At 57.3% G+C, this 26,647-nt stretch overlaps 7 protein-coding genes across 7 annotated transcripts; 4 read left to right on the forward strand and 3 right to left on the reverse strand.

Annotated features, from left to right (window-relative positions):
* Window positions 1-264: 264 nt before the first annotated feature.
* BXZ73DRAFT_102162 (Mfs1.1) lies at window positions 265-2,442 on the forward strand (the record flags this gene model as incomplete). Its single annotated transcript, XM_048015133.1, has 10 exons — window positions 265-462; window positions 513-638; window positions 692-903; window positions 954-1,033; window positions 1,092-1,203; window positions 1,257-1,425; window positions 1,473-1,513; window positions 1,566-1,612; window positions 1,661-2,025; window positions 2,080-2,442. The coding sequence occupies 10 exons, from the start codon at window positions 265-267 to the stop codon at window positions 2,440-2,442; spliced, it is 1,713 nt and encodes a 570-aa protein (XP_047876992.1).
* Window positions 2,443-3,476: 1,034 nt separating this feature from the next.
* BXZ73DRAFT_102163 (uncharacterized protein) lies at window positions 3,477-5,354 on the forward strand (the record flags this gene model as incomplete). The annotated part of the gene is made up of 17 exons (XM_048015134.1): window positions 3,477-3,559; window positions 3,619-3,700; window positions 3,753-3,766; window positions 3,820-3,918; window positions 3,971-3,980; window positions 4,037-4,054; window positions 4,108-4,133; window positions 4,185-4,245; window positions 4,302-4,338; window positions 4,398-4,413; window positions 4,476-4,515; window positions 4,564-4,664; window positions 4,721-4,780; window positions 4,836-4,863; window positions 4,922-4,979; window positions 5,044-5,255; window positions 5,322-5,354. The coding sequence occupies 17 exons, from the start codon at window positions 3,477-3,479 to the stop codon at window positions 5,352-5,354; spliced, it is 978 nt and encodes a 325-aa protein (XP_047876993.1).
* Window positions 5,355-6,046: 692 nt separating this feature from the next.
* BXZ73DRAFT_90470 (P-loop containing nucleoside triphosphate hydrolase protein) lies at window positions 6,047-12,195 on the reverse strand (the record flags this gene model as incomplete). The annotated part of the gene is made up of 23 exons (XM_048025649.1): window positions 6,047-6,163; window positions 6,225-6,248; window positions 6,302-6,414; window positions 6,541-6,951; window positions 7,008-7,201; window positions 7,321-7,387; window positions 7,443-7,664; window positions 7,717-7,956; window positions 8,011-8,072; window positions 8,122-8,265; window positions 8,319-8,386; window positions 8,439-8,536; window positions 8,585-9,103; window positions 9,159-9,638; window positions 9,686-9,775; window positions 9,880-9,907; window positions 9,958-10,003; window positions 10,054-10,381; window positions 10,440-10,786; window positions 11,183-11,310; window positions 11,358-11,534; window positions 11,592-11,855; window positions 12,082-12,195. The coding sequence occupies 23 exons, from the start codon at window positions 12,193-12,195 to the stop codon at window positions 6,047-6,049; spliced, it is 4,281 nt and encodes a 1,426-aa protein (XP_047876994.1).
* Window positions 12,196-13,580: 1,385 nt separating this feature from the next.
* BXZ73DRAFT_48202 (multidrug resistance-associated ABC transporter) lies at window positions 13,581-19,911 on the forward strand (the record flags this gene model as incomplete). The annotated part of the gene is made up of 33 exons (XM_048020009.1): window positions 13,581-13,712; window positions 13,771-14,025; window positions 14,085-14,252; window positions 14,301-14,364; window positions 14,489-14,555; window positions 14,607-14,721; window positions 14,781-14,960; window positions 15,005-15,093; window positions 15,160-15,287; window positions 15,350-15,485; window positions 15,545-15,590; window positions 15,647-15,701; window positions 15,755-15,814; window positions 15,873-15,913; window positions 15,968-16,372; window positions 16,425-16,473; window positions 16,527-16,614; window positions 16,671-16,743; window positions 16,802-16,894; window positions 16,949-17,219; window positions 17,270-17,367; window positions 17,421-17,488; window positions 17,548-17,691; window positions 17,749-17,810; window positions 17,869-18,108; window positions 18,162-18,264; window positions 18,322-18,449; window positions 18,632-18,874; window positions 18,933-18,955; window positions 19,012-19,438; window positions 19,546-19,658; window positions 19,719-19,742; window positions 19,795-19,911. The coding sequence occupies 33 exons, from the start codon at window positions 13,581-13,583 to the stop codon at window positions 19,909-19,911; spliced, it is 4,305 nt and encodes a 1,434-aa protein (XP_047876995.1).
* Window positions 19,912-20,191: 280 nt separating this feature from the next.
* On the reverse strand, window positions 20,192-23,304 carry BXZ73DRAFT_48308 (uncharacterized protein; the record flags this gene model as incomplete). Its single annotated transcript, XM_048020026.1, has 12 exons — window positions 20,192-20,347; window positions 20,405-20,771; window positions 20,820-21,333; window positions 21,387-21,410; window positions 21,470-21,635; window positions 21,708-21,864; window positions 21,930-22,192; window positions 22,240-22,359; window positions 22,411-22,501; window positions 22,556-22,662; window positions 22,717-22,938; window positions 23,047-23,304. 12 exons carry the CDS (start codon window positions 23,302-23,304, stop codon window positions 20,192-20,194), a joined length of 2,445 nt encoding a protein of 814 aa, XP_047876996.1.
* An 877-nt stretch (window positions 23,305-24,181) lies between these two features.
* BXZ73DRAFT_78171 (uncharacterized protein) lies at window positions 24,182-25,294 on the reverse strand (the record flags this gene model as incomplete). Its single annotated transcript, XM_048022822.1, has 3 exons — window positions 24,182-24,214; window positions 24,513-24,944; window positions 25,073-25,294. The coding sequence occupies 3 exons, from the start codon at window positions 25,292-25,294 to the stop codon at window positions 24,182-24,184; spliced, it is 687 nt and encodes a 228-aa protein (XP_047876997.1).
* Window positions 25,295-25,701: 407 nt separating this feature from the next.
* Window positions 25,702-26,213, forward strand: BXZ73DRAFT_48244 (signal recognition particle, SRP9/SRP14 subunit; the record flags this gene model as incomplete). Its single annotated transcript, XM_048020017.1, is given in 4 exon segments — window positions 25,702-25,773; window positions 25,834-25,848; window positions 25,868-25,918; window positions 25,989-26,213. 4 exon segments carry the CDS (start codon window positions 25,702-25,704, stop codon window positions 26,211-26,213), a joined length of 363 nt encoding a protein of 120 aa, XP_047876998.1.
* Window positions 26,214-26,647: the final 434 nt, after the last annotated feature.

The raw sequence follows: 26,647 nt of genomic DNA on the forward strand, positions 1-26,647 counted from the left end.
CGAACTCAACGCTGGTCACAGGCGCTACACATGGGCGGATTCCGGGCTTCTGTCTGGAGCCGAGATGCCACGCTCGAGCTCGCAGGACCTGCGGTGTGAAGAGAACATCCCCGCGGGCTCGTGCCGTTCTTCGATTCCAGCGCATATGCTAGAGCAAGCACCTTTGAGCCTTCTGACACCCGGCGTGCCCCCTTTAGTACCCTGCTCATCGGAATCCCCCTTTGCCAGCAGTTCTCCTCTAGCATAGCAGACGACGCCCATATCATGTCTACTATTGCCGAAAAATCAGCACAGCCGCCCTCGTCTGATATCTCAAGAGTTTCAGCAGCCAGCCGGGAAGACGATGACCACGTGCCGCCTGCCGCCCTCCCCGAGGCGTCCGCGAGTACGCCCAAGACCGCCCGTTTCTGGATCGTCCTCACTGGGCTCGTCGTCGCCCTGTTTGTTGCCGTGCTCGAAGGGGTCAGTCTCTCTCTCCGTCGTGCACCTTCCATCCCCTCACCCGTCTCTAGTATGCAGTGTCCACCGCCCTCCCCGTCATGGTCAACGACCTGCACACGGACCAGTTCATCTGGGTGGCCTCCACGTACGCCATCGTCGGCACCTCTCTCCTTCCCCTCGTTGGCGGGCTCACCGAGGTAAGTTTCCACCACCGCGTGCTTCTCCTCAACGCTCTCTCATCCCTCGCAAGGCCTTTGGACGCAAGCCCGTCATCCTGGGCGCGCTGCTGCTCTTCATGGCAGGCGCGGCGGTCTGTGGCTCCGCCCCGAACATCAGCGTCCTGATTGCCGGCCGCGCCCTCCACGGCGCCGGCGCCGGCGGCATCCTCTCCTGCACCCAGATCGTCCTCTCCGACCTCGTCACCCTGCAGGAGCGCGGGACGTACAACGGCCTGTTCGGACTGTGAGTCCCGTCTGCTCTCCTTCCCAACCGTACGCTCACGCGCCCCTCAGCGTGTGGGCGATCGGCGGGGGTCTTGGGCCGCTCGTCGGGGGCGCGCTTGCCAAGCCTACGCTCTGGCGTTGGATCTTCTGTGGGCATGACATATGCTCGCCTTCCCTGCGTGCGTTTTCGCTGACTGAGTGCGCCAGACCTCAACATCCCCATCGCGGGGCTCGCGGCACTCGTCCTTCTCGTATTCTTGGACCTTCCGCGCCCATCTTCGCGGTCGGCTCTTGACTGTTTGAAGTCGCTGGACGTTATGTGCGTGCTCGCGCCCTCCTCGCACTCGCATGCTCACGCTGATGCGACTGCAGAGGAAACACGCTGATCATCGGAGCCTCGTGCGCCATTGCTATCGCCATCACATGGGCTGGCGTGCAATTTCCGTGGAGTTCGGCGCAGGTTCTCGCTCCGCTCATCATCGGTGGCGTCTCCCTCGTTTTGTGGTTTGTGTACGAGACTAGGCTCGCGACTCACCCTGCTGTAAGCGTGCTTTTCTGTCCATTTCTGCAGTGCTAACGAGCAAATAGGTGCCCATGGTCATTTTGTCGAACCGAACCAGCCTCAGCGGGTACGTAGCTCGCTCATGAAGCATGAGACGTTTATGCGAACAACAAGCTCAGCTTCGTGCAAATATTCGTCGCGGCCTTCATCAACATAACCCTCGTATGTGAGTCACGTCCGGACACTCTGTCTCGTGCCCTCTAACCCCGATCAGACTACCTGCCCGTGTACTACCAAGCGTGCAAGGACGCATCGCCGATCGCGTCCGGCGTAGACCTGCTCGGGCTCTGCTTCGCCACGGGCGGCTTCGCGATCCTCACCGGGGTGTCCGTCGCGGCCCTGAAGCGCTACCGGCCGCAGCTGTGGGCGTCCTGGGCCCTGATCATGCTCGGCCTCGGGCTGCTCTCCTCGCTCACGGCGGACTCCCCGCGCGGGGCATCGATCGGCTACCAGGTCCTCGTCGGGGTCGGGGTAGGGATGGTGTACTCGGGCGGGTACTTCCCCGTGCTCGCGCCGCTGCCGGCGACGCTGAACGCGCCCGCGCTCGCGTTCTACGTCTTCGTGCGCTCCTTCGCGCAGGTGCGTTCCCCTCTCTCTCCGTGCGCCCCCCACCGTGCTCACCCGCCCTCGCAGATCTGGGGCATCACCGTCTCGGGGGTGCTCCTGCAGAACACGCTCGCGGCGCGCCTGCCGCCGTCGGTCGCCGCGCTCGCGCCGTCGGGGCTCGCGAACGCGGCGTACACCGTCGTGCCGCTCGTGTCGAAGCTGCCGCAGCCGGAGCGGGACGAGACGCGGGCGGCGTTCGCGGCGGGCCTCGCGGACGTGTGGCGCGTCGCGCTCGGGGCCGCCGCGGTCGGGCTGCTCGCGAGCGTGCTGATGGAGGGGCTGCCGCTGCACACGGAGCGGGACGCGCGGTGGGCGGCGCGTGGAGCGGAGCCGAAGGGGCTGGGGGAGGAGAAGGCGGGCGATGCGGAGGTGCAAGTGGTGGACACATAGATCGTAGGCTACACGTCGGGGAGGACGAACTCGCGCGAAGTACGAAACCTGAGCGAGGGAGGCGTGAGAAATTGTAAGATGCCGAAGTCCGGCAGCGCGCAGCATCGGGCGAACCTTAACCTTTTTCGTGCCCCGTCCCGTCTCCCATCCAGGCTGAGACTCCCAGAGTAAGTACTAAAATTTGAAGTCCTAAGTCCTAACCGCCAATCGGGGCATAGCGCTCCGGGGGTCGAAGACAGGACTTCTGTCTCTCCACCAGATCGTGAACGGCATGATGGGTTCGAGGCCAGTGCGTGTCCGCACTACCGCCAGCTATCACCGGATTTTACGGACACGTTCGACTCCCGGTCGATGATTGGTGCCATTGTGCGCTCAAGTACGTTGCAGCGACGATTGCAAATGTAGGCGACCCGCGGTATGCGCGCGTAGGAGTGCGCACACATCTTCCCCCATCTGACAGCACACCACAGCACCGTGCCCACGGGTTCGTCTTCCGCATCGAAGAGGATCACCCCGTTCGTGAACATCGCATTGTGCCTCCTTGCATCACTTCGGCGCTCGCTTGTTGCTCCCGGTTGGCATCTTCCTCCTATCGTGTCGGGTCTTGGCATGCTGAAGACCCTCCGAAGACCTTCAGGTTCTATCAGCAGTCCCACGCTGCCCATTTCAGCGGAGCGCTCGTCATTCTCCGCTCTCTCGCGATTCTCCTCTGCTTCCACTGTGACCGTCACGCAGCAACCGCCGGCGCGGGCTCTGCGAACCCAATCATCTTCCGGTCACACCGACACGCTCTCCTCGCACTTCTCCAGACCAATGCGCCGTGGTCTGAGCGGAGCCGATTTGCAATGGTGCAGATTCGGTCAGACGCCATCGAAGACGCCCCGGATTGAAGATTTTGACGACCACATGACCTATTCTGGGCGGCGGGCTTTCGTCAGGCGCAGTGCCCTTTACACCCGAGGCTGTAACTGATAAGGCCACCGCTCAGCAAATCCTGTTCCCGTTCCTTCTCGGAGTCGCTTCCTCCGACCGCCATGCCGACTTTCTTCCTCCCTCCAGACTTCGATTTCATGCCCCTAGGGGGTGCGGCGTTGCTCGGGACATACATCTCGACCATGTACGCGCCTCTATTCTTGTATTTCATGCAGATCACCCTCACCTTTCCGTTCGTAACAGGCTGTATGGATTCACTACGTTTCAAACATACCGATACTATCAGCTCAGCTGGACCACTGACACAATGTTCCTCAAGCTTTACGTAAGTACTCGCTTTCTCGCTTCGTGCGTACGCTCACTTATACCTTTATTAGGTTTTCATCATCTGGTAGACTTGGATCAGTGGCCACGTTTATACGTGGATAGCTGACAGCTCGCTAGGATCCTCGAGACTCTGCATACCGCCCTGTCGATCGCGTTCACATTCCGTTTCGCGATTGTCAACTACGGAAATCTTGCAGCATTCGAGGTCACCAAACCGTAAGCTGCCCGTTCGCCTCATGTGTCGTGATTTTTGACGTCGTGCCCCTAGCTCTGACGATGTACGTCCTTTGGAGCCCACGCCTGCGCTGCTGAGAAGCTAAGACGTTCTACGAAGGCTGTCACTTTCTCCACAGTACGTCGTAATCCGTTCGTGGACTCCATCGGCTGTAGGTCTGACATACATAGGCGGTCATATCGTTTCTAGTCCACCTGTGCGTCTCTTCCCTTTCCCGCAAAGCGCATCGTATACTGACGCGCCGTAGGTTCTATTGCCGAAGACTGTGGATTCTTAGCAACAATTCTTTCGTCCTTGTTGGGGTTGTGGTACGCAGGCGGACGTCTCTCGTTGGGTCTAGAACTGACGTATATGCTTCCTACAGCTGATCCTGTCCTTCGCCAACTTCGGAATGGAGCTAGGTGAGCTTTCGGCGCCCGCCCAAAGTTGGAGCATTTGTTGACGAGCCTTCTCCGCATAGCTACGGGCGCATTGACGTTCGTCTTCAGGATCCATCATCAATTATGTAAAACAAGCTAAACCATTCGGCTCGTCACAGCTTCGTGCACCCCAAGTTATCAGACTTCCACCTCATCACGGTACGTCAAATGTTACGTTTATTATGACTTGCGCTGAGCGCTACGCAGCCCTACTACACCGGCAGTCTCTCCTTGGCCGCAGCGGTAGATATCATCATCGCAGCATCCCTGTCTTATCTGTTGTACAGGCATCGTGGAATGATGGAAAGGTATGTCCGCCCTCGCTAATCTATCGGGGACCCGAACACATTATTACAACACACAGCACCAACACAATCATTACGAAAATCACTGCGTACGCCATCACAACCGGCGCTCTCACGACGTGCGTCGTCTACCCAAGCCTTCGTCACCTGGCACGATACTCATCCGTTTCCCAGCGTGACCAACATTATTATCCTCATATGCGTAAGCCCCCCGCGTGCCCGCGCCGCGCCCGCTCGTAATTTGACCCCCTGCGCCCCAGTTCGTCACCATGCCGGACAACCTGTGGTACCTCTGCTTCTACAGCTTCATCCCAAACCGTAAGCGACGCAGCATCCTCTTCAGGTTGCCTCCCGGGCCGCTCACCCCCGCCCCCGCCCGCAGTGTACACGAACTCGTTCCTCGCGATGCTCAACTCCCGCGCGGGCCTGCGCGCCGAGACGAAGCACGTCTTCACCAGCACCGGCGTGGGGTCCGACAGCATGCATTTCGCGCGCCGGACCGGGATCAGCTCCGGGACGGTGCGGGTCGGGGTCGACGTCGACGTCGACTCCGCCTCCGACTACGCCAAGTTCGGGCGCGGGCAGAAGGACGCGGTGCGTTCTCTCTTTCTTCTTCGTTGGCGTTTTCTCTACGCGGTCGTTGACGGCTTGGTTCGTTAGTCGCGGGATGACATTGAGATGCGTGACGTGTAGGTGTAGTGTGTTGGTGGTCTGAGCTGGGGACGGGGAGCGACGGTGGTATGTATTGCGTCCTCGGGTGACTTAATTTGGCAGTGCCTTCCTTTGTATTCGTAAAATGTTTCTTCGTGCTCAAAGTTGGCCGCCACGCCCTCGTATTTTCATCCATAGCATCATTGATAGGTACCTAGTGGCTACGCTTGAGGGCCAGTGAGCGGCGAGGGCGCGTGACACGTTTCCGGATCACCTCGGCTTTTCCCTTACTCCCGACACGTGGGGTGGTGGGGAGTACCGGAAGTGACTATAGGTAGCGAGGCACAGTTCAACGCTCAAGTTGACGGTCAAGGACACCGAGGTCGCCGCGCTCTGTCCGTGTAGGTAGGTGTAGGTGCACGGCCAAAGAGGGCCCGCAGCGGATCGAGGGTTGAAGAACCACGGCCTGTCAAAGCTGTTGTGGCATTCGGTCGATAACATGGTTAAAAATACCTTCGCCGCCTCCAGCCGGGGACTCACGACCCTGTAGATGGGTTGAAACCGCCGCGCGCTCTTATTACCCAGGACATCTACGCCAAATAAAGTTAAGAAGGTGGGGGGCAAAGACCTCTCATCCACTGCCAGAAGCATTCCTGTATAACAACCGCATCAACATTCAGTTCGAGATGCGAAGGATTCTTGGGAACCCATACCGTCTTCCGCCCACGACCACATCAAGAAGGCAGTCCGGCCATGGCATAGAGAGTCGCGCGGTCGTCGCTGCCGTCCACAAGCTGACGGAAGTATCCGCCAGTCTTCTTGAGAAGCTCGCTGGGCGGAGCGTACTCGACCTGGATGAATGGAGGATACGTCGGCACGGGCCATCATGTATCAATAAACGCAGGGACGTACGAGTCTTCCCGCTTCGAGAACCATCTGTGCGGGACCATGTGTGAGCAGGAGCGGGACACCATAGAGCCGAGACTTACGATCTTGTCCGCGTCCATGATGCTCTGGAGGCGATGGGCAACCGTCAGCACTGTCACGTCTTTTCCGAGCTCCTCGCGGAGAGACTTCTGGATGATCGCGTCGGTGTCGTAGTCTGCGACGTCGGCTAGTTAGATCAAATGCCACGACACGACCTGTCCACGCTTACCGATCGCGGAGGTAGCTGGGAAGGGAAGAACGATGTCAATGGAGCTCATGTGATCACGTTCAAGAGATGTACCTTCGTCCAAAATGAGCAGCTTGCTGTTGCGTACCATAGCCCGCGCGAGTGCGATGATCTGCCGTTGGCCAACGGAAAGGTTGCCTCCGCCACCTGCGATCTCGGAGTCCAGCGTAAGCTTGGCGCGGCTCTCATCCCCAGAACCGGTGCGCTCCTGAAGGGCGGAGAGACCGGCGGAGCGCAGCGCGTCGTTCAGCGTCATGTCGTCGTGCTGACCCAAAGGGTCGAGGTTCTGGCGCAACGTTCCACTGAGGAGCTCGGGGACCTGGGGGATGATGGTGACATTGGACCTGAGCGCGTCAAGGTTGAGGCCGTCCGTGGGTAAGCCGTCGTAGAATACCTTACCCTCGGTCACGATGCACCGAAGGAGCGACAGGGTGAGAGAGCTCTTGCCACTGCCGGTCCGGCCGACTGCGCGCGAGTCATGAGTACCGCGCGGGTCACGTCACGAAGGGGTACCGGCTCACCGATACCGATGCGTTCACCCGACTTGACCTCGAAGGAGAGCTCGTGCAGGACACGGGGGCCTTCGCGAGAGTAGCGCGCAGACAGCTTCTCCACTCGGAGGCCTCCACTGGCAGGCCAGTACGCGGGAGGGACACCTTCCGGCGTGGGCTTCGGCTCCTGCTCAATGACCATATACTGGTGAATGCGCTCCAAGCTGCACGAAGTGAGTTACTGATGAAATGGAATCTGGATGGGTATCTGACCTGTTGGCTAGTTATCGAGACAGCAGCCGTACAAAAGTAAGTATCGCGCTTACTCCCGACAAAACGCGACGACGTACCGGTGACTTGAAAGTCGTTAAAGACCCGCAACCAGGACAGAATGTAGCTGCTGAATCCAACTTCCGGCGTACTTTCTATAAGAAAATTTCGTGCACAACGTCGTGATGCACTTACCAGCCATAGCAAGCGCAAAACCGGCATTGGATGCGCTGATGTTTGCCGAGTACGTGAGGTACACGGCCAGCACGGTGGTGAGCATAACACCCATGATGTCGACGCGCACCGTCACCCAGCGGTTGAGTGCAGCGTAGGTGAGTCCGGCGCGGGTGAAACGGTCCATGCGCTTGTACGACTCCTGCTTGAACGCCTCTTGGGCACCATACGCACGGATAGATACTCAAGAGTCGAGTAAGGATCCCTGAAAGTAAAACCGAGTGATGCCACGCACCTAATCCAGAAATCGCACCGCCAAAGTGGCCGAGGACAGGCGCCTGGGCGTTGCTCATCTCGCGCTTGACAGACAGCTGCGCGCGCATGTAGATGGACGAGATCCACCACCCGAGGAGTAGCACGATCGCAGCGGGAATGATGAAGATAGGCAAGACGATCGCGATCGAGACGATGCGGAGCGTAAGGTAGACTGAGCCCTCGAGGAGCGAGTGGAGCATCTGAGGGATGGACCCATCGACTGCATCGGATTAAAATGAGTGCCAATTGAGCTCTGGATGATGGATATACGCACCGCCTTGTATGTCGGAAGTGCAGCGCGTGATGATGCGGGAGATTGGTGTCGTGTCGAGCCATCTAAGTCATTGTGAGTAACATCAAAGCGAGAGACGAAATAATGACATGCCGCAAAGTAGTTCCGAGGACCGAAACTACGAGATCGCGATGGATGATCCTCGAAGCACGGATGCGACCGTAGACGTGAATCGACCAACAGATACCGTAGACGATCAGAGCGGCGGCGACGAGGCCAAGGTAACCAGCCAGGTAGCTATGGGTGTGATGTGAGAAGAGCGCTTAAGTTGACACGCACAAGGCACTCACAACCACACTGAAATCTCTGAACGATCATGGGTCTCGTACTGAGCAGCCCAATATCCCAAGAAGTATGACTGAGATGGAGAAGTTAGTGAGATTTCTGATGAGAACATACGCGGAACATACTTGACTGTTGATGGAGGCGTGAGTGAGAAAGAGAAGTGCAATGTAGAAGACCCAGTAGATCCAAGGGACAGCTGCTACGTTCCGCATGTAAAGTTGCACTGTATATCGTCAAAATCGACGTTCGCATGATGAAGCGAAATACTCACAAGCACCCCATCCCACACGTCCGGTACCGATTTCCTCGGCGACAACGAGTTTGCCGTCCTTCTTCGAGAGGTCGGCGGCGGCTTCTCCACTAGCCTCAGGGACGTCAATCTCTTGATCAGCCCTGGCGAGCACCTCGACTTCGTCCTTGAGCTCCGCGTCCTCCTGCAGTACCTTGTCGAGCGAGCCCTGGCTGGCGATCCGTCCATCGTTCCCGACGGCCACGACGAAGTCCGCAATTGGGCGCGTAAGAGCAACGTTGTGGCTGACGAAGACGACGGTGCGCCCGCGAACCAGGTCGCCCTTGAAGCACTTCTCGACGATCCAGCGGCCGGTGTGCACGTCCAGCGCGGCGAGGACGTCGTCGAGGAGCAAGGTCTCCGCGGCCGAGTACACCGCGCGCGCGAGCGTGACCCGGGCTTTCTGGCCGCCGCTGAGGGTGATGCCCTTCTCGCCGACCTCGGTCATGTCACCGGCGTCGAACAGGCTCAGATCGCGGTCGAGCGCGCATTGTCGGATGACTGGATGGTCAGGTAAGTTGATCGCTTGGACGTGGGACGTGCACCGAGAACTTACCCTCGTTGTAGCGCTCATCGTCAAACGGCGCCCCGAAAAGGATGTTGTCTCGGATGGTCTCGTTTTGCACCCAGCTTTCTTGAGCGGCATAGGCAACGCCACCGGCGCGAGGGAGCCCGACGAACGCCTCGGGCCCTTCGGGGGTAGCGTGCATCTCGCCGAGTAGGGCCATGAGGAGCGAGGTCTTCCCGGAACCGGTAGGGCCAACGACAAGGGAGATCTTCCCGCGAGGAAAGACTAGAGGTTCGTTGATCCGGAGAGCGAAGTGGCGCCCAGTTAGTGCGCTGGCGTCAGGAGCCGCAAAAGGCGTCGCGGAAGCGGCGGACCAGGTGAAGGTCGTGTGGGCAAGGCCGAGAACCGAGTCGTTGCGCGACGGACGAGCGAACGCCGCGGTGGCAGATGCTGGACGTCTGGGCTCAAAGTCATCCAGGAGTTCCGTATCGTGGAGGAAGTCGTTGATGCGGTCCAGAGATATCTTGGCTGAAAGACATTGGTAGTGCAAGCGGAGAAAAGGGTCAGAAACGTACCTTGGGTGCTCACAGGAACGGCGTAGAATATGATATGAAGCTCCATTTGGATCATCAGGAAGGCTGACAAGGGTGTGAGGCTAGATGCCGCTACAATGATGGAGCAGACATACCGGTCAGCGACGAGAAGACCTTGGAGGCTGTTGAAACGCATTTGGTCAGGACATGTGGAAGCGATAAAGTAGGAATCTTACCGTTGAGGTCTTGCTTCGCGACTAGTGTCTACAAAAAGGTCCTCAGTGCATTGTTCTCTGACGACACGTAGCACTCACGTAAGTACCAAAAGTGATGGCCATGGTAACGAGCGGGATGGAGAAACTGCAGGCTATCAGCACAACGCAGGGCTTCTGAAAGACACATGCGCCCACTTGATGAGATTGTTGATGAGCTCGAGGTACTTCTGCATCGTCAAGTGGGACAGCTCCGCGTCCCTCTTCTCCTCAATCTGCTTCTCCACGCGGTGCTCCCACCCGAACAGCTTTATCATGCGGACCACGTTGAGCGTCTCGTTAATGAGCTGGACGCGAGCATCTGTACGGCTCATCATGCCCGCCTGGTAAGTCTGAATCCAGCTGCTTAGGTAGCCGGGTATCGGGAGGAGGATGACGATAGACGCGAGCCCGACAAGCGCGCTCCAACCAAGCACCCTCCAGACGAAGAAGATGGCGACGCCGATGAGAACAGGGACACGGATGACTGCAAAGGCCTTTATAAGCGCAAATTCCCCTTGTGCGAACGCACGGGAGACACTTACAGAGCTGCATCCAGAACTTGTTCCCCTCTTTGATGTTCTCGATGTCGCTTGTAACCAAATTGTTGATCTTCCCGATCATGTTCTTGTCCTTCTCGTCGTTAAGCCCTTGACCATCCCCGCTTCTCTCCGATTTCACACGAATGCGTAGCGCGTGCTGGAAGAGGAGCTCGGTGACGAGGGCCTGCATGCAGAAGTTTATCCTGTAGATGATCCACATGTACTGTTCCTCGGTGAGCGTGACAAACACAGGGCCAACGAACATGAGCACGATCCACGCCCAGGATTTCAACTCGGACTGCGGGCCATTGGCTTCGATGTCCGCTAAAAGACCGTTGACGGCGAGCGGGCTAGTAATGGTGATGACAGACTGGGTATGAAAAAGTGCGTCAGTAAAAGGAAACTTGTTGGCAAGTAGAGTTTAATTACACAGAAGAACATCAAGGCTGCGTAAATTGCGTATGGATTTACTGCAGCGAAGGGTCAGTCAAGAACGCGAGTATGTGATAGACATGTCCCAGACACAAGAACGAACGAACGACCGCCCCAGATGGCAAAGCGTGTATACCATCTCATTCCCTGACAACCACGAACCCCACCAACGACGAGGCAGAGAAACGTCCTGAAGGAGGTCATGACGGGCGCGATGTGGCGGACTTGAGGGAACCTAAGGTCGAGCTGGGAAGATGCACAGCCGGGTGGGTTGTGCGGCCAAAAGCGCGGGCAGCCAGCTCTCGCAAACTCACGCTCGAATACCCGCGAAGCAACAGTGCTGCCCGTCTCCGAATGCCAATGGGAGGAATGACTCACTGAACGCGCGCATTAAACCCCAGAAGATATGTTCGTCTTTGCCCAGCTCGAAGGGATCAATTTTCTGTCAAGCGTAAGCCAATCGTACCATCGCAGCATGCAAGGACGAACCGGAAAGACCTCCTTGGTGAGATTCTTGGTCTCATCGATGTCCGCAAGAGGAGGGAACTCGTCAAGTGGAAGGTGCTCCACCCGGGACGCCTTCGCAATGGTTGGGTCTATCCAGCTGAAGAGCGCGCGGGACAGGAGCGACGCAGTCTGCTCGGGGCTCGGCACCTCCACCGGTTCCTGCAAGTTGTCTTGTTCATGTCAAGTGCGACAGACCATCCCGGAAAATGCACACACCTCAGGATGTAAAGGCACGTATGTGTGAGGAGTGACAAACGGAATGGCGGCGGCCGCGACAAACAGAAGCGAGAGCTTGATCCACAGTAGAACGCCCTCCTGGGCGTCCTCTGGCCAGTTGCGCGAGTGGAAAAAGAGTGGAGCAAAGTCGCGGAAGGTGTATGTGGCAAGAGTGACAAGGAGGACGAAGGAGAGGTGTGACTCCAGCAGCTGACCATGCTTGCGAGTGATAATCGACCCAAAAGCGAGCGCGGACGCGTATCCCTGGAGGAGTTCGTGAGCACAGGGGTGATTATATGCGCGAAAAAGGAAGAGTTTCGCACATAAACGTCGCAGAGGATAATAGCTATCCACCAAGGACGGACGGGGGTGGTATTATGCTGTTCCTGGAGAGCCGTCGCGATGGACAATCCGAGGAGGGCGAGGCAGCAGGCGAGGCGAATGAAGTTGAGGACGAATATTGTTGGACCTCCCGCGCGCCTCACGACACGACGGAGCGCGTTGCGCTCCTCGGGCGTGGTGGCGGATGTGTCATCGTCGCCGTCGTAGAAGAGCGGGGCATCCTTCTGCGCGCAATGGCCTGCCAGCAGAGACGAGCCTCCATGGATGAGAAGAGCAAGCGCGGAAGCAGCCGCGCCGTAAACGGGCGCGAAAGCCGTGTCGCCGATCTGAAACGGGCTGCGAGCGCGTATTTGTAAGCGTTGGTTCGAATCCTGGAGGTGCCCTTTTGGTCACAGCCACGACGTAGATCCTCACCTGTCGGCCATGGCGGATGGAAGGCGGTTTAAAGCCAGGCTACGAAAACGGCGAGTGTTCAAATACGTGAGGCTGTACTGCGGTTGCTCTGCACCGAGACATCACTCCGCCAGTCACGGAACACGTGTCGGGCTGCGAGTGGATCCCCATCAATCCCGCAGGTGGGCCAGGACCTTCGCCGTAGTTTGTCGTCGCTCCGCATCCATACAACGCTCTACTCGAGCGCAGCTGGTGTCCTCGTTGCGCAGGACTGCGGTCATCAGCCAGGACTTGAGCCCTGGACAGTGGAATCGCAGTCAGCAGCGCGCCTCTTGCGGTCAACGCTAGATGCCGTGTCGCTTGATCAATTTCGCCAGCGACTCCTTCTCAGGAAGACAGGCGGATACTTCCGTCAGCTCGTGGACGGCTACGACGACTGCGCCACTCTCTATCCCATGGTCGGACTATTCTTTGTGGAAGACGATTGATGACGTTGTTTTACAGGAATCCTTCTGGTGGCTATTGAGAGGTGTTCTTGCACCTCGTCTCGCAACTTGGTCTAGCGCAGATGTCGTTCCCAATATGTATGAGCATTCAATAACGGTTTTCTGGTGTCACACAGCGGTTTCAGCTCGTCTACGGGGATGCTTAATCGCAAGTCCCGGGCCGGAAGCGGTGCTGACATCACCAAAAAGACATCTTATCGACTGAATGCCACAACGGCATTGATAGGCCGACGTTGTGGTCCACGCGTTCAACTTTCGCCGTGCACGGACTGCGTATTCGGCGACGTTGGTTCCTGACCGTCAACTTGGACGTTGAATTGTGCCCTACTACTTGAGGCCACGTCCGGTGACGCAGCGGCCGTTCTCATCATCCCCCAGTGCTCCCCACCACCCGCGACCGCCGACAGTCGAAAGCCGCCCCTCTGAAAAAGCCATGGTTTTTGACTCAAGGTAAGTACAAGTACTGCCAGAAGTTGCGAGACCTGACATGTTCTCGCTGGCGGTCCAGCGCTTGGGGCGACACGCGCGCGGTCCCCATTTTGGGCGCCTGTGTCTCTGCATTGACTCTCGCTCTCCAGGTCGTGTACACGTGGCACTTTCAACCTCCCCATTTCAAGCATCCCGTTATCGTCAATCAAAACGCGTGCCCGCAAGGATCACGTGTGACCTATGAAGAGACAGAGCACCAGGATGGCCAATACAACCTTGAACGTGTCATGGAATTTAACGCGGTCCGACGCGATTTTACATGAAGACGGCACGCCTCGCTTGCTGCGTTGCCCTCGCTACGTTGTCCGCCGTTCCCCTCGTCCTGGCGAGCCGGCGAACTCTAGAGCTGCCTGCCTCCCTGGAGTATGAACTTGTACACTGCGGCTTATACGTAAGTTCGATTCACTTTGCATTGAATCGGCCGAAACACTCACTGTCGTTCATCCCAGATTTACGCCTCCGCTCTCGCTGTGGGACATCTGTTATCTCGGAAGCACAGCTCAGCGTTCGCATCACATTTAGTTATAGTCACCTTCTTGGCGCTTGCCGTATCCGCAGGTCGCAACGTTGTCCCGTTGTTTGTCATAGGAGGTGTGCCTGCTGATCTGGCGACGCAAGGTGTTCTTCTCTGGGCCAAGATTGTCTTGCTTTTTGAGATCTCCGTCATGATTCCGCTGGTCCTCCCGCACTACGACCCATCCATCGTAAGTTCTGTTTCTCGCTCACAGCGTCCTTTGTCTATTTCTCATACCACGTTCGTAAGCCGAATCCAAACGACGAACAACGCAGTAGCCTGCTAGCTTACTGTTTGTTCGCATGGCTAGACGTCACCATATCGAAGGCCTCACGGACATCTCATCTTTCGCACAACGAGCTACCGTCACTTGCTGAGGATAACCGTGCGCGAAGTCTGGTGGAGCGCAGCTTCTCGGTGTGTGCGTTCATATCACTTCTGAAGGACCGATCTCATGGACCATAGTACATCGATCCTCTCAAAGTAAGGTCAGACAGACACATTATTTGGGGCCTTCTGCTGTTCTATCGTGAGTGACCTCTTCCGAGCGTTCGCGGTGAAACCAACTATTTCGATCAGGCAACGATCTCGTGGTACGGGTCATCCTGTCCCTTGTTGCTGTGAGGTTCACTTCAATCTGGTGCATGATTCAGCACCTCACGGTTCATCGCAGGCTGTCGTACCCCTCGCTACGCCCATCGCACTTCGAAACTTGCTTAAGTAAGGGCCCATGCTGGTTCGGTGTCGAGTGCGCTGACAGCTACTTGAAAGCGTCCTGGAAACTGGCGGGGAGCACTCTCGGTATGAGCCGTGGACCTGGATCGTCCTCATGTTCATTGGCTCCTCGATCTCCACGTTGGCGGATCAGTGGTACATTTGGATTGTGGTAAGCGGACCAACATATGTATCCTGACGACATCCTGACGCCGTCCGGATCACGTTCAGCATCGTCAACATGTCAAGACACAAGTCATTCTCACTGAGCTCATCTTTCAGCACGCGCTGCGCATCCGCGTCAAGGCCGAGACTTCGGCTGCTGACGGATCGACAGCCAGGAGTGCCAATCTGTCAGGGAGGTTGAATAACCTTGTCACGAGCGACATAGAGAACCTTAAGGTCGCAAACGTGTTCTGGATGCACACCTGTGAGCGAACAGACTCCGCGACTAGCATACCGCTAAACATCTGTTGGCAGTAATCAAGTGGCCTTTGCAGATGATCGCTGCAGTCTTGCTGCTCTACCGCATCTTGGGATGGAGGTACGTACCGAGACTGCCTCCGATGACATTCCTGATGTGATCTGATGACCGCGACATCAACTTCAGCATTTTTGTAGGAATTGGGGCCATGTTTATAATGCTCCCTTTTCCTACATATGTCACCGACTTCGTGCGCAAGTATCAAGCAATGATGATGGTAAAGATGGACGCACGTGTGCAGTTAATCAGCGAGAGTGAGTAATTGGCATTCCCTTCTCTTCTGGACTCGGACCCGTCTGACGCCGTTTGTTTTCAGCACTTGGAATCGTGCGAATGATCAAGCTTTTCGCTTGGGAACACCACGTTGCCGAGAAGATAACTCGCCGAAGGGATGAGGAGCTCGTTGAGCTGCAGAACTCGCGGATGATGATCCTTCTCAGCAGGCAGTCTACGTTCGTTTACTCTCTGATCGCTAGCGTTTTTCAAAGTGCACATGTTCGTTTTGTCGCAGGTTCAGCATTCCGCTTCTTGTCATGTTGTTGACGTTTGCAAGCTTTGTTTGTCCCTTCATCTTTCTTCCCTATAAATTGGCGTTATTGACGGCGATTCATAGGCACTCCTCCAAAAGGGTGAACTCACGCCATCTCGTGTATTCCCTGCGCTGTCAGGTATGTTGTTTGCTATGACGTCATATTACCGCATATGTTAACTCAATTGTCAGCGTTTATCATGCTCCAGAACCTACAACTACTCTTCGGCAACTTGCCTAGCGTTCTTCGAGGTGTGTTCTTGACCTCAACACTGGTTATTCTAGCCAGCTGATTGCTGTTTACTTGAAGGCAAGTTGTCCATTGATCGCATCAACGACTTTTTGCATGAGGTGCGAACTTCCTCTTCGCACAATCATCTCGTGTCTACATTAACTTGTATTTAGACGGAGCTCCTCGACGAGTTTGAGGACCCCCCAGTACCAGGAGAAGACAGATTCATCGCCTCCGACGCCGACATCGACATCGGCATCAATCACACTCACTTCACATGGTCGTCTTCCGTGCCCGGCAGCGGCGCTCAGACTCCAGTCGACCCGACATCCTCTACCACCCCTGATCTGCGGCGCTTTTCTCTCCGCATCGACGAGCCCCTTCGATTCAAGCGCGGGGCGATCAACCTCATCATCGGCCCGACTGGGTCGGGAAAGACCTCGCTGCTCATGGCCCTCCTCGGAGAGATGCACGCGCGTCCCTCCGAGCCCGGAGTAGGGACGTGCGTGAAGCTGCCGAGGGACGGTGGTGTCGCGTACGCGGCGCAGGAGAGCTGGATACAGAGCGAGACGATTCGGGTATGTCTACCAGTCCGCGCAGGGCTTGCCGGCGCTGAATCCCAGTGGACAGGACAATATTCTCTTTGGGCTGCCTTTCGACGAAGTCAGGTATAAGATGGGTGAGCATGCAACTGCTGCATGCGGGCCGATCTTTTTCTAACAGTGAGGGCAGTGATCAAGCAGTGCGCGCTTGAACGCGACCTCGCCCTCTTTGCGGCGGGAGACATGACAGAGGTTGGAGAGAGGGGGATCACGCTGAGGTACGTCAACGGCCTGGGCCTCATCGTTGGACACGACAATGCTGACCATATCTCAGTGGTGGACAAAAAGCTCGGATCACGCTTGCGCGAGCCGTGTATTCGAAAGCGGAGATTCTGCTCCTTGACGACGTGCGCAAGGCTCTAGTATAGCTCTGATATCACAGCTCTCTAACATCCCCTACTCTAGGTACTTGCCGCCCTCGACGTCCAGACGGGTCGTTCCATCGTCGATCAGTGCTTCATGGGCGATCTCGTCCGCAACCGCACTGTCATCCTCGTTGTACGTCATGTCCCCCATTTTCAATCACGGACGTCGTTTGATACGGTCCCTCAGAGTCACAATGTTGCTCTCACGCGCCCCATCGCTGGTTTCGTCGTCGCCCTCGGTAGCAACGGCCGTATCGCCAGCCAAGGGTCGCTCGACAAGGCACTTGAAGACGACCAAGAACTCATGGAAGAGCTCAAAGCGGACGTCAATGCTCTTGTCAAAGCAGACCAGGATCTAGACAGCCAGAATGTTGCAGACGGTACGGCCGAACAGAGTAGTAACGGAAAACTCTTCGCTGCCGAGGAGATTAGTCGAGGCACAGTCGGATGGGATACCAGTAAGTCTAGCTGTGGTATCAGTGTACTTTGACTGATGACGATTCGACAGTGAGACTGTACTTTTTGAATGCGTCGCGGTCACCGTGGATCTTTTGGTTGACCTATCCGACGTTGATTGCTCTGACGCACTCGATGTTCAACCTTCTCGTCGGTATTCACGCACATGTGCAGAGGTCTCTATTCTGACTTCTGGTGACCAGGAATGGGTTCTAGGTCTCTGGGCTTCGCAGTATGAGACTCATGAGCGAAGCGAAGTTCACGTGGGATAGTAAGTGCAGACATACCTTGTTCGGACGATGCGATCGCAGGCCTGATTTCGAACACTAGCTACGTCTCATACTATCTGGGAGTTCTGCTCGCAGGATCAACTGCATACGCAATTGGCTGGTACATGGTCACAATGAGCTCCCTGCGAGTATCTACGATCGTTCATCAGCAATTAATCAAGTCGGTCCTTGGCACCACGCTACGGTAAGCAGTTGCATACGCTTAGCCCTACCTCAACCATGCACTGATGCTTCGTCGAAGTTGGCTAGATAAGACTCCCACATCACGTATTGTCGCGCGCTGCACCGCGGACATCCACACCGGTACGTGATTCACTCGTCTCCTTCGCGTATCATCATGCTCAGGGTGTCTTCCTCGCAGTCGATACCGCCGTCTATCTTGCGATTCACCATCTCACTGAGCACACTGTGTTCATGCTCACCAAGCTCGTGGCGGTCACCGTGGTCATCCCTGTGTTTGTAATACCCGCGGCTCTGTTTGCGGCCATCAGCAGTACGTTCAGTCGGAGCTACATGCGTGCGGAGCTGCCGATCAAGCGCGAGATGAGCAACGCACAGGCGCCGGTTCTCGGGCACTTCAGTGGGGCCATGGCTGGCCTTGGTGAGTTGTGCGCTTTAAAACGCCTCAGTCTGACGTCTAAACCGTCCTTACAGTGTCAATTCGCGCATACGGTGCTCAAGAAGCGTTCAAGCTGGAGTCCTATAGACGCTTGGACTATTACAGCCGCGCGGCCTTTCCGTTCAATGCGCTCACTCGGTACGAAGTTCCGACGTTCCCACATCTAGTCTGTTTTTAATCCTCAACATCGGTTAGATGGATCACCGTACGCGTCAACCTTCTAGGAATAGTCTTGACGACTGCGCTAGCGACCTACCTGACATACGTGGCCTCGATCGGTGCCGCGAGCACCGGTTTCTCGATGTCTATGGCCAGTAAGTATTGTCTTAAAATTATTCATGAACGGTATCTGATGTCACGCGAACAATTTAGCTGAAATGGCTCAACGCATCTTACATTGGTTCCTTGCATTTAACAACTTCCAGATATCCGGTACGTGTCTCAACGACGTATTATCATCATTTGCTTCGTTCTCTGACGATGCCGATACGCGGACAGCGAACAGGTATGGCATACATGTTTCATTCTGCGCATTTTCCTGACTATCTGCACAGCGTAGAACGTATCCGACAGTATTTGGAGATAGAACAGGAACCGAAATCCACCAAGTCTGGTGTGCCGCCTGCGTACTGGCCTGCAAGCGGGGAGTTGCGAGTCGAGAACCTTTCAGCGAGGTATACCCCTGACGGTCCGAAGGTCTTGCACGACCTGTCGTTCCAAGTCAAGTCCGGTGAACGCATTGGCATCGGTAAGTGGATGTTGTCACCGACGTCGCAGAAGGCGGTCTGACATGCGCTTCCATGCAGTCGGACGCACGGGCAGTGGCAAGGTAAGGATATCTGCCCTTCTCACTACGCTGTCTACGATGCTGAGGTACCTCCCCAGAGCTCGCTCACCCTGTCGCTCCTTCGCGCCATCTACACCGAAGGCAGCGTGTTCTACGACGGCCTCGCCACCGACGCTCTCAACCTCGACGCGCTCCGCTCCAACGTCACCATCATCCCTCAGGTGCCTGACCTACTCAGCGGCACGCTCCGCCAGAACCTGGACCTCTACGACGAGTACTCCGACGTGACACTGAACGACGCGCTGCGCTCGGCGGGTCTCTTCGCACTGCAGGAACGCGGCACTACGAGTTCGAGCGATGGGCACATCGACGGCGGGGACGGCGCACGGCTCACCCTTGACTCTGAGATTGCCGGTGGGGGAGGGAACCTTTCTGTTGGTCAAAGGCAGATCATTGCGCTCGCGCGGGCGATCGTACGGCGCAGCAAGCTGCTCATTTTGGACGAAGGTGTGTTTTCATCCCATCGTGCGCGCGTTTGCGTTATAGTAATGGATTTACGGTGCAGCTACATCGGCGATTGGTGAGCATAGAGCTGCGGAACATTTGACGGATACTGACGGACCTCTGGGAAGACTACGAGACGGACGCGATCATCCAGAAGTCACTCCGAGAGGAACTGGGGAAGGATGTGACGGTGCTCACTGTGGCGCACCGTCTCCAAAGCATCATGGACGCCGACAAGATTGTGAGTCGAACCTTCGCACCGATATCGTTTGATGAGCTCACATAGTTGCTGCTCTTTTAGATGGTTCTTGATGCGGGTCGGATTGTGAGTAGTTGACCGAAGTCATCCTATCCAGACGCTGACCGAGATCATGTAGGTTGAATTCGACAGTCCAAGCATACTGCTGGGGAAGAGTGATGGGTATTTCCGTGGGCTGGTGGACGGAAGTTTGGATCGACACACGCTTTATGCTATGACAGGCGCCACCGCTTGAGGTCATTCCTCGTTCAAATAGTAGGGGATGCGGGGCCACGTGGGGGATGTTCGGTCGGAGTCGAAATTGGTAGTGCTCAGTGCTGCGGTGTTGTCAGCATAATGGGTATTTGAATGGAGAAGGAATGAGAACAGCATGCGCTGCAGTCTGCTGCAGTCCAGCCTTGAGAGATTTGTCTCTGATTCAAGCAAGATACAAGGGGATAACACTACGGATACATGTGTACATTGACAGAGACCCGACGCGCACGAACGGAAACTCCAGAGTCCAGAGCCAGAACCTAGTACTCCTCGACATCAACGTCCGACAGCGACGCGTACTCGCTCTCCGTCCGGTCCTCGTCCGCGTAGTACTCCTGCACGACCTCGACCATCGCGAACCGCATGATCGGCGAGATCGGGACGAGCTTCGGGCCCAGGACCTCTTCTTCCTCTTCCTCTTCCTCTTCCTCGTCCTCGTCTACTTCCACGCCCATGTCCACCCCCGCTCCGACGCCCGAAGCAGGGTACGGCGGGGCAAGCCCTGCAAGCCGCTCGTGCGCGCGGATGATCTCCTCGTCCGACATCGGCTCCATCTCCGCGTCCGACCACACCGTCTCGGGCCGCATCCCCGTCGCCCCCGCCCCCGCCCCCGCCCCCGTCGCGGCCCCAGCACCGACCGCTGAGCTCGGACCGACGCTCGCCCCGCTGGGCCCCGCGCCAGCACCCGCGCCCTCGAGCTCATCCACGGCCGTCCCGCTGCTTCCCGGATCTTGCCTCTCCCTCTCCATCGCTGTCGCCCCTGCCGCCGCGCGCTGCCCAAGCTGCAGCCGCACGCTTTCCCTGGGGGCTCTCCCCGCGCCCCCCATCGTCGTCGCCGTGCTCATCCTCGCCTGCGCGCCCGCCCTTCCCGGCGCCGACCCGTCCCACTCCCGCGACACCGGCTCCGTCCAGCGGAGGTCGAGGATCCGGCCCTTGACCATCCCGTCGATCGCGCGCGCGCCCATCTCGCGGCAGAGCAGAAAGTACGGCAGCGCGCGCGTCCGCGGCTGCGCGAGCCGGTTCATCACCCGCAGCAGCTGGAGCGCAGAGAAGTCGGCCTGGAAGACGGGCGCCTCTTCCCCGTTGCTCGCGCTCGCACCGCTGTGGCCACCGCCGCCGCCCATGATGCCGCTGCCGGAGGGCACGCCGAGGAAGGTGGACGGGGACTGGTGCGGGGTTTGGAGCGGGCTGTAAATGCGGAAGCCTTGGCCGGATGGGCCGGTGCCCGTGTTCATGGGCATTGGTGGGGAGAGACGGTGAATGGCGTGAGTGGACGCGTCTTCATTGTTCTGCGCGCCTGGAGATTCGCCTGCGGCTTGCCCATTAGGGGAGGCCTGCGAAGAGTGGATGACGTGCAAGTTGAGCAGCGCGTGTGCTTGGATGAAGTGGGACGACTGTTGTACTGCGCATGGGATTGAGTATCGGGGTTTTGAGAAAAGGAGCGACTTTACTCACTGTCAATACGTCCGTTCGAGTTCACTGACCGGCACGCGCAGAAGTCAACAACGGCATCCCCTCGAGGCAATGAAGCGACTCACCGTAGTCTGTGACATAATCCTGCCAGTGTGCAAACTTGCCACCGAACGCCTCATACAACTTCTCGAACTCCAGACCACGGCGCAGCTGTTCGGGCACGCCAGGCAGGATCCGCTCGCGGAAATACTTGCGCGTCTCCGCTTTAGGATAGTCGCCGATGGTGATGATCTGCATCGTCCGAAGCGCAAGTCGATCAGCGATAGGGACACACGGAGCGCCGGGCGAGGGAACCGCACGCACCTTGCAATGCTGCATTATGTTCAGTTGGCGCAGCCACGTTTGGTAAAACGGGTCGCTCGTCGCGTGTATGACGTGGCAGAGACGGTCCTGTTTCGTGAGGACCAGCATCGCGTCGAGAAGGCACTTCATCGCGTCGATCGAGCGAATGAGCGCAGGGCTGCGGGCAGGTAAGGCCATTCAGCGACGGCGTATACCGCAAAACGTTGAGGGGACAGTACGTACAGCTTATGCGCCTCGTCGATGAAAAAGACCGGGATCTTCTTCATCGGCGCTTCTGGCTTCTTCTCCTGAGTCTGGGTTGCGTCGCCGTTTTCTCGCGCGGCTTTCTCTGCTTGCTTGCGCCGCATCGAAAACATGCGGTGCGGCCAGGACGGTTTCTCCTGACGCCCTTTCGCCTTGTTTGGGCCGTCTTCGTGTTCTTCGCGGCGCTTTGCTTGGAGAGCTTCGGGGGAAGGTTGGAAGTTCCAATACCGAAGGAGGGAGCTCTGCACCTCATTGAGCACAATACTAGTGCCATATATGCACTACTTACTTGGAAAAGCTCCATCAAACGCGCAATGTCACTCGTTTTGATGTCTCCAACGGGCGACCCGAGCGCGTCAGTTGATTGCCCAGCATTAGACACACGTCGCTCGACATTGAGCCTATCGTGCTTCGATGGACGTTCGTCAGCCACATCAGACACGTTTTCGAAGAAACTTACTTTGAAGCTCCATGCCTCCTTCTCGAACGGTTCGTACCCGGGCATATCGGAGTCTTGTGCGATGGCCATGAAAAATCCCTCCATCTGCTGACTGACAACAGACTGTTCGATGTCGGAAAATGCGCAAAAGGAGGGGGAGACGTACCTCAGACTCATGTACAGACTAGCCAGGTCTGCAAACCCAGCGATGCGAAGGTCGAAATGGAGGACATGATAGTTAGGTTGGGTCAGAACTTGTCGAAGCAACGCGGTCTGGAGACGCGGTCAATCCATGTGCATGAAGCAACCGGTCGAGAAATGACGTACCTTTCCAACACTGCTTGCCCCGAATAGCACCGTGAAGCTCGGCTCTCCTTCGAGTGCTCTTGTGATCGCCTTCAGCTCCGCTGGTCGATCGAAAAAGCCAGGTAGGGGAGAGAAGGTATGCGTGGGGGTCAATTGCGCGCGCTCCCTCGCCTCCTCCAGCTCTCTCCTCGTCTCCTCCAACATCCTCTTGGATTCTGTCAACGAGCGCAGGGTTTCCGATGGCTATATGCGCGTTCCCAAGCGTGAAAAAAGCGAAAAGATACGTCAACACTAGCCGACGCTTCACTGCGGGTGCATGTATGCGCATGCAAAGGACGGAAAGAAACTCACGTTAGCCAATACACTGATGATCTCTCCGACTCCGAAAAAGTTGCGTTTGCGAGCGTCCAGGGGCATAGACATGCCACGGCGGCGGGGGATGTTGGAGCGGAAGAGCCAGTGCAACTGGATGGCGGGACCCTCGCCGATCGCGTACAGGCTCTGGCGGCGTGAGGCGGGGGGCGAGAGGGCGTGCGTGCGGGGCGTGGGCGACGGGCGGGCTCGAGAAGCGTTGCCGCTGCCGGGGGCTGGGGGAGACCTGCGGGCCATGATGGTGGTAGCGTGCTCGGGGACGGCGGAAAGGGCGGTGGGCAGCGGCAGACGATGGGCGTGCGGGAAATGAGAGGGAGTGAGGAGATGGCAGCCGGGCGGGGCGATATGAGCAATTGAGGCCGTCAGCGAGGACCGCGCGCCGGGCGGGCGGAGGGGGCGCCGTGGCGCAGAGAGAGCCCCGGCGGTGAAGAGCGTTGGGGGCATGTGGCCATAGTCCAGAGGCTATGTGCGCAATCGGGAGGGTCTACACGTTGCAACGGCCTGGGGACCGTCCACGGCGCTATGAACTGGGAGAACCCTGTGAGTCGAAGGAGAAGCATCGCGGACGGCTGCTCGATGGCGAACCTGTATGGTTATCCAGGCGGCGAGGAGATGAAGATGAGGGCTCCAGACAAGGCGGAAGATAGAAGCGAGCGTGGCCTGAGCCGACGCGGGCTGCGAAGGTCATCGCGGACGAGCGCAGACGGGCGTCGGTCGTCGGCGGTCGCTGTCAACGATGACGTTTTGCTGCCACCCACGTGCTCCGACGAGTCCCACGTGGCCCGGTCTCTCTCCACATCTGAACGTTGAACCCGGAATCGCGCGTTTCAAGCTTTGGTTCCTCGCGATTTCGTTGTGAAAAGATGTTTTATCCCGTGTGAAGGAAAAGTTCGCGTAGGGTGCACGACAAGCTGGCCAGAGACGTATTGGTTCCAGCGAACCGGAAGAGGTGTTGCTGCAGCTCGTCGAGGAATACGGCAGGTTAAGTATTCTTGATTGCGGACGTCGTTTCGCGGGGTCTCCTCAGCCTTACTGCCGAGGTCGCACGGGAGGTCATATACGTTGAGACTTGAATATATGAATATCCTCCAGTTGTTCGTAGGGGACAGCCCCGTCACCTGCCGTACTTCAGCTGTATAACGCCTATCTACATATTGAACGTGTTTCCGTAGTCTGACATACAGTCTTGGCACCACTACGGCGCATATGGACGCCCCGCATGGAACGAGACAAGAATTACTCCGCTGCATACTGACGAGGATACGAAGATACCATTGCAGGGATCTGTGAGCACATAAATATCCTAGTATGCCGCTGAACACACGCAAAAGATGGCCCAACAAGTCAGTACACGCGACAGAGGTGTCGAGTCCTTCCCCATGCGCTAAACATCCTATTCTTGAGGTCTGCGCGTATTCATCAAAGAGACAGGCACCAAAACGTACCAGGCAGTCGTCCTCCAGGTCAATATACCATAACGTATTAACTACAGCTCCGGATAATGGCTTGAGCGCAGTGTCAAGGGTGTCGAGGACGAAATCGTAGTTGCCGCAGCTCTGCATTCGTCCGTCGTAGTTGTAGTTCGTCCACAGGTAGAGGACGAATCTGTGCTCGAGCGACAATGTCTGCGCTGTGTCCAAGCGCATACCGCATTTCTTTGAAAGGTCGATCGCCATAAGGATGATGGCGATTCCCGCCACTTCCGCCGGGGATCCACCAACCTGGGAAACGAACTCGTCGAAGTTGAGAGTCTCAGCTCCCTCCTCATCAGTGGACAAGCACTTCAGTTTGTGGTGCTTGGCGTACTCGAAGGCGGCCTCCCACTTGAAGGCGTAACCGAAGCGCCAGAGAGGTAGGCAATTTCTGCCATTGTATATCTGTGAACGGCGAAGAGTAAGTCGTGGGCCGTACGTTTCGAGGGCACGAGTGACACGCTACATGTGACGGCACGCCAAATAGAAGGGATCAGGAGAGATGGGCAGTGAGGAGACACGAGGAGACGCACCTGTTCGTAGCGCAGCTCCCATGGATCACGCTCGTCAGGATTCAGAGGGCGCGACACATCTTCGTCAGAGTCCTCGTTGGACTGGCGGTCGCCGGTGGCGGGATGAGACGTGTGGTCGGAGCTTGACGGGAGCGAGAACGCGATAGCAGGAGAGTCACTGTCATCAGATCCATCGTCGATGTCGGTTGGATGGCACTTGTAGGCAGAAATGGTGTGGTCCATCTTAAGGAGATTGAGTGCAGCGAGGAAATTGTCTTCGGACAGGCTTGTATGACACAACAGAACCGAACCATGGGTGATGTGGCGTGGGAAGGTCGGCGCGCCGTAATGAGTTACGGGGGAGACTCCGAGAGAGGTGAGTGTACGGCGGGAGTACCATGGAGGTTGGCTCTATGCACGCGTTGGCAAGAAACGACTCGAAATGATAACTCCCACCACCAGCGCAGATGCCCGCGCGAGCTCGTACCTCATGTTGACAGAGCCGTGAGCGGCAGCCCTCAGGCCTCAGGCCTCAGGCCTCAGGGCTCATGACGGGCGGCCCGACGGTCGGGCCACGCCGTGCCAGTGACCGAGCCGGGCTCGCGGCAGGCGACGGGCTGAGCGGAGGCTGCGGCTGCTCTGCTCCTGCCATGGTCTACATCTCGTCCTGGCAGGAATACCAAGAGGCCGCGGAGGCCCTCTATGACAAGTCTCCCAACACGGTCAGCATCGCTCTCTGTCCTCCCCTTCGCGCGCTGATCTCCCATCTCCCCGATCGCCAGACGCGCTACTGCGCAGTCAAGTGGAGGTAAGTAGTCGGCAGACGGCCAGGGCAAGCTCGTCCTCAAGTTCACCGACAATACCACCGTGCCTACCCATGCGCGCCATCTCACTCGACCTAAAACTCACTTCCGCGCGGCGTCACCCGTGATCGCAGTGCTTGAAGTTCAAGACACATTCCTCCGTCTTCCTCAACCGCTTCGATGCCTTCAACCTCACTCTGATGCAGAAGATGCAGAACAAGCGTCCGACGCAGGCGTCGCCCGCCCCCGCCGCTCCTCAGCCCGCACCAAGCGCACCTCAGGACACTGTGCCCTCTGTGCCCGCACCAGCCGGTCCAGCGGGAGGGGTGAAGAAAAAGAAACCGAAGAAGAAAAAGTAGATGGATGGTGGATAGGACGTATGCGGTCCAGGTCAGATTTCTTGAACCTTTCATGTGCTGTACATCTGCGTCATTCCACGGCGATCATCAATCACACTCCATCTACGATATTCGGGTGTTCACGTCCTCGCCCTCGGCCTGAACTACGCAAGCAGCGGATCGGTAATGTACGCAAGAGCATCACGGAGAGGCCCTCCCATTTACCATCAACTTCGTGAAGCCCTTCGTGACTAACACTCAACGGTAGCTTTCTATCTGCTTCCCCTCCCCTTCAGTCCTATCGAGTACGATGGTTGCCATGGAGGATGGTGGGACCGCACAGGTGTGTCGTCCAGTCAGCGATTAGGATATAGCGCTCATCTACCTGTGTGGTTTGGCGGGCGACGCCCCGCTGTCGCATATGCCAGATGTGCTCCGTACCGACCTTTGCAAAA

Source organism: Epithele typhae, assembly GCF_022376455.1.
Source record: "Epithele typhae strain CBS 203.58 chromosome Unknown BXZ73scaffold_30, whole genome shotgun sequence".
Taxonomy (NCBI): domain Eukaryota; kingdom Fungi; phylum Basidiomycota; class Agaricomycetes; order Polyporales; family Epitheliaceae; genus Epithele; species Epithele typhae.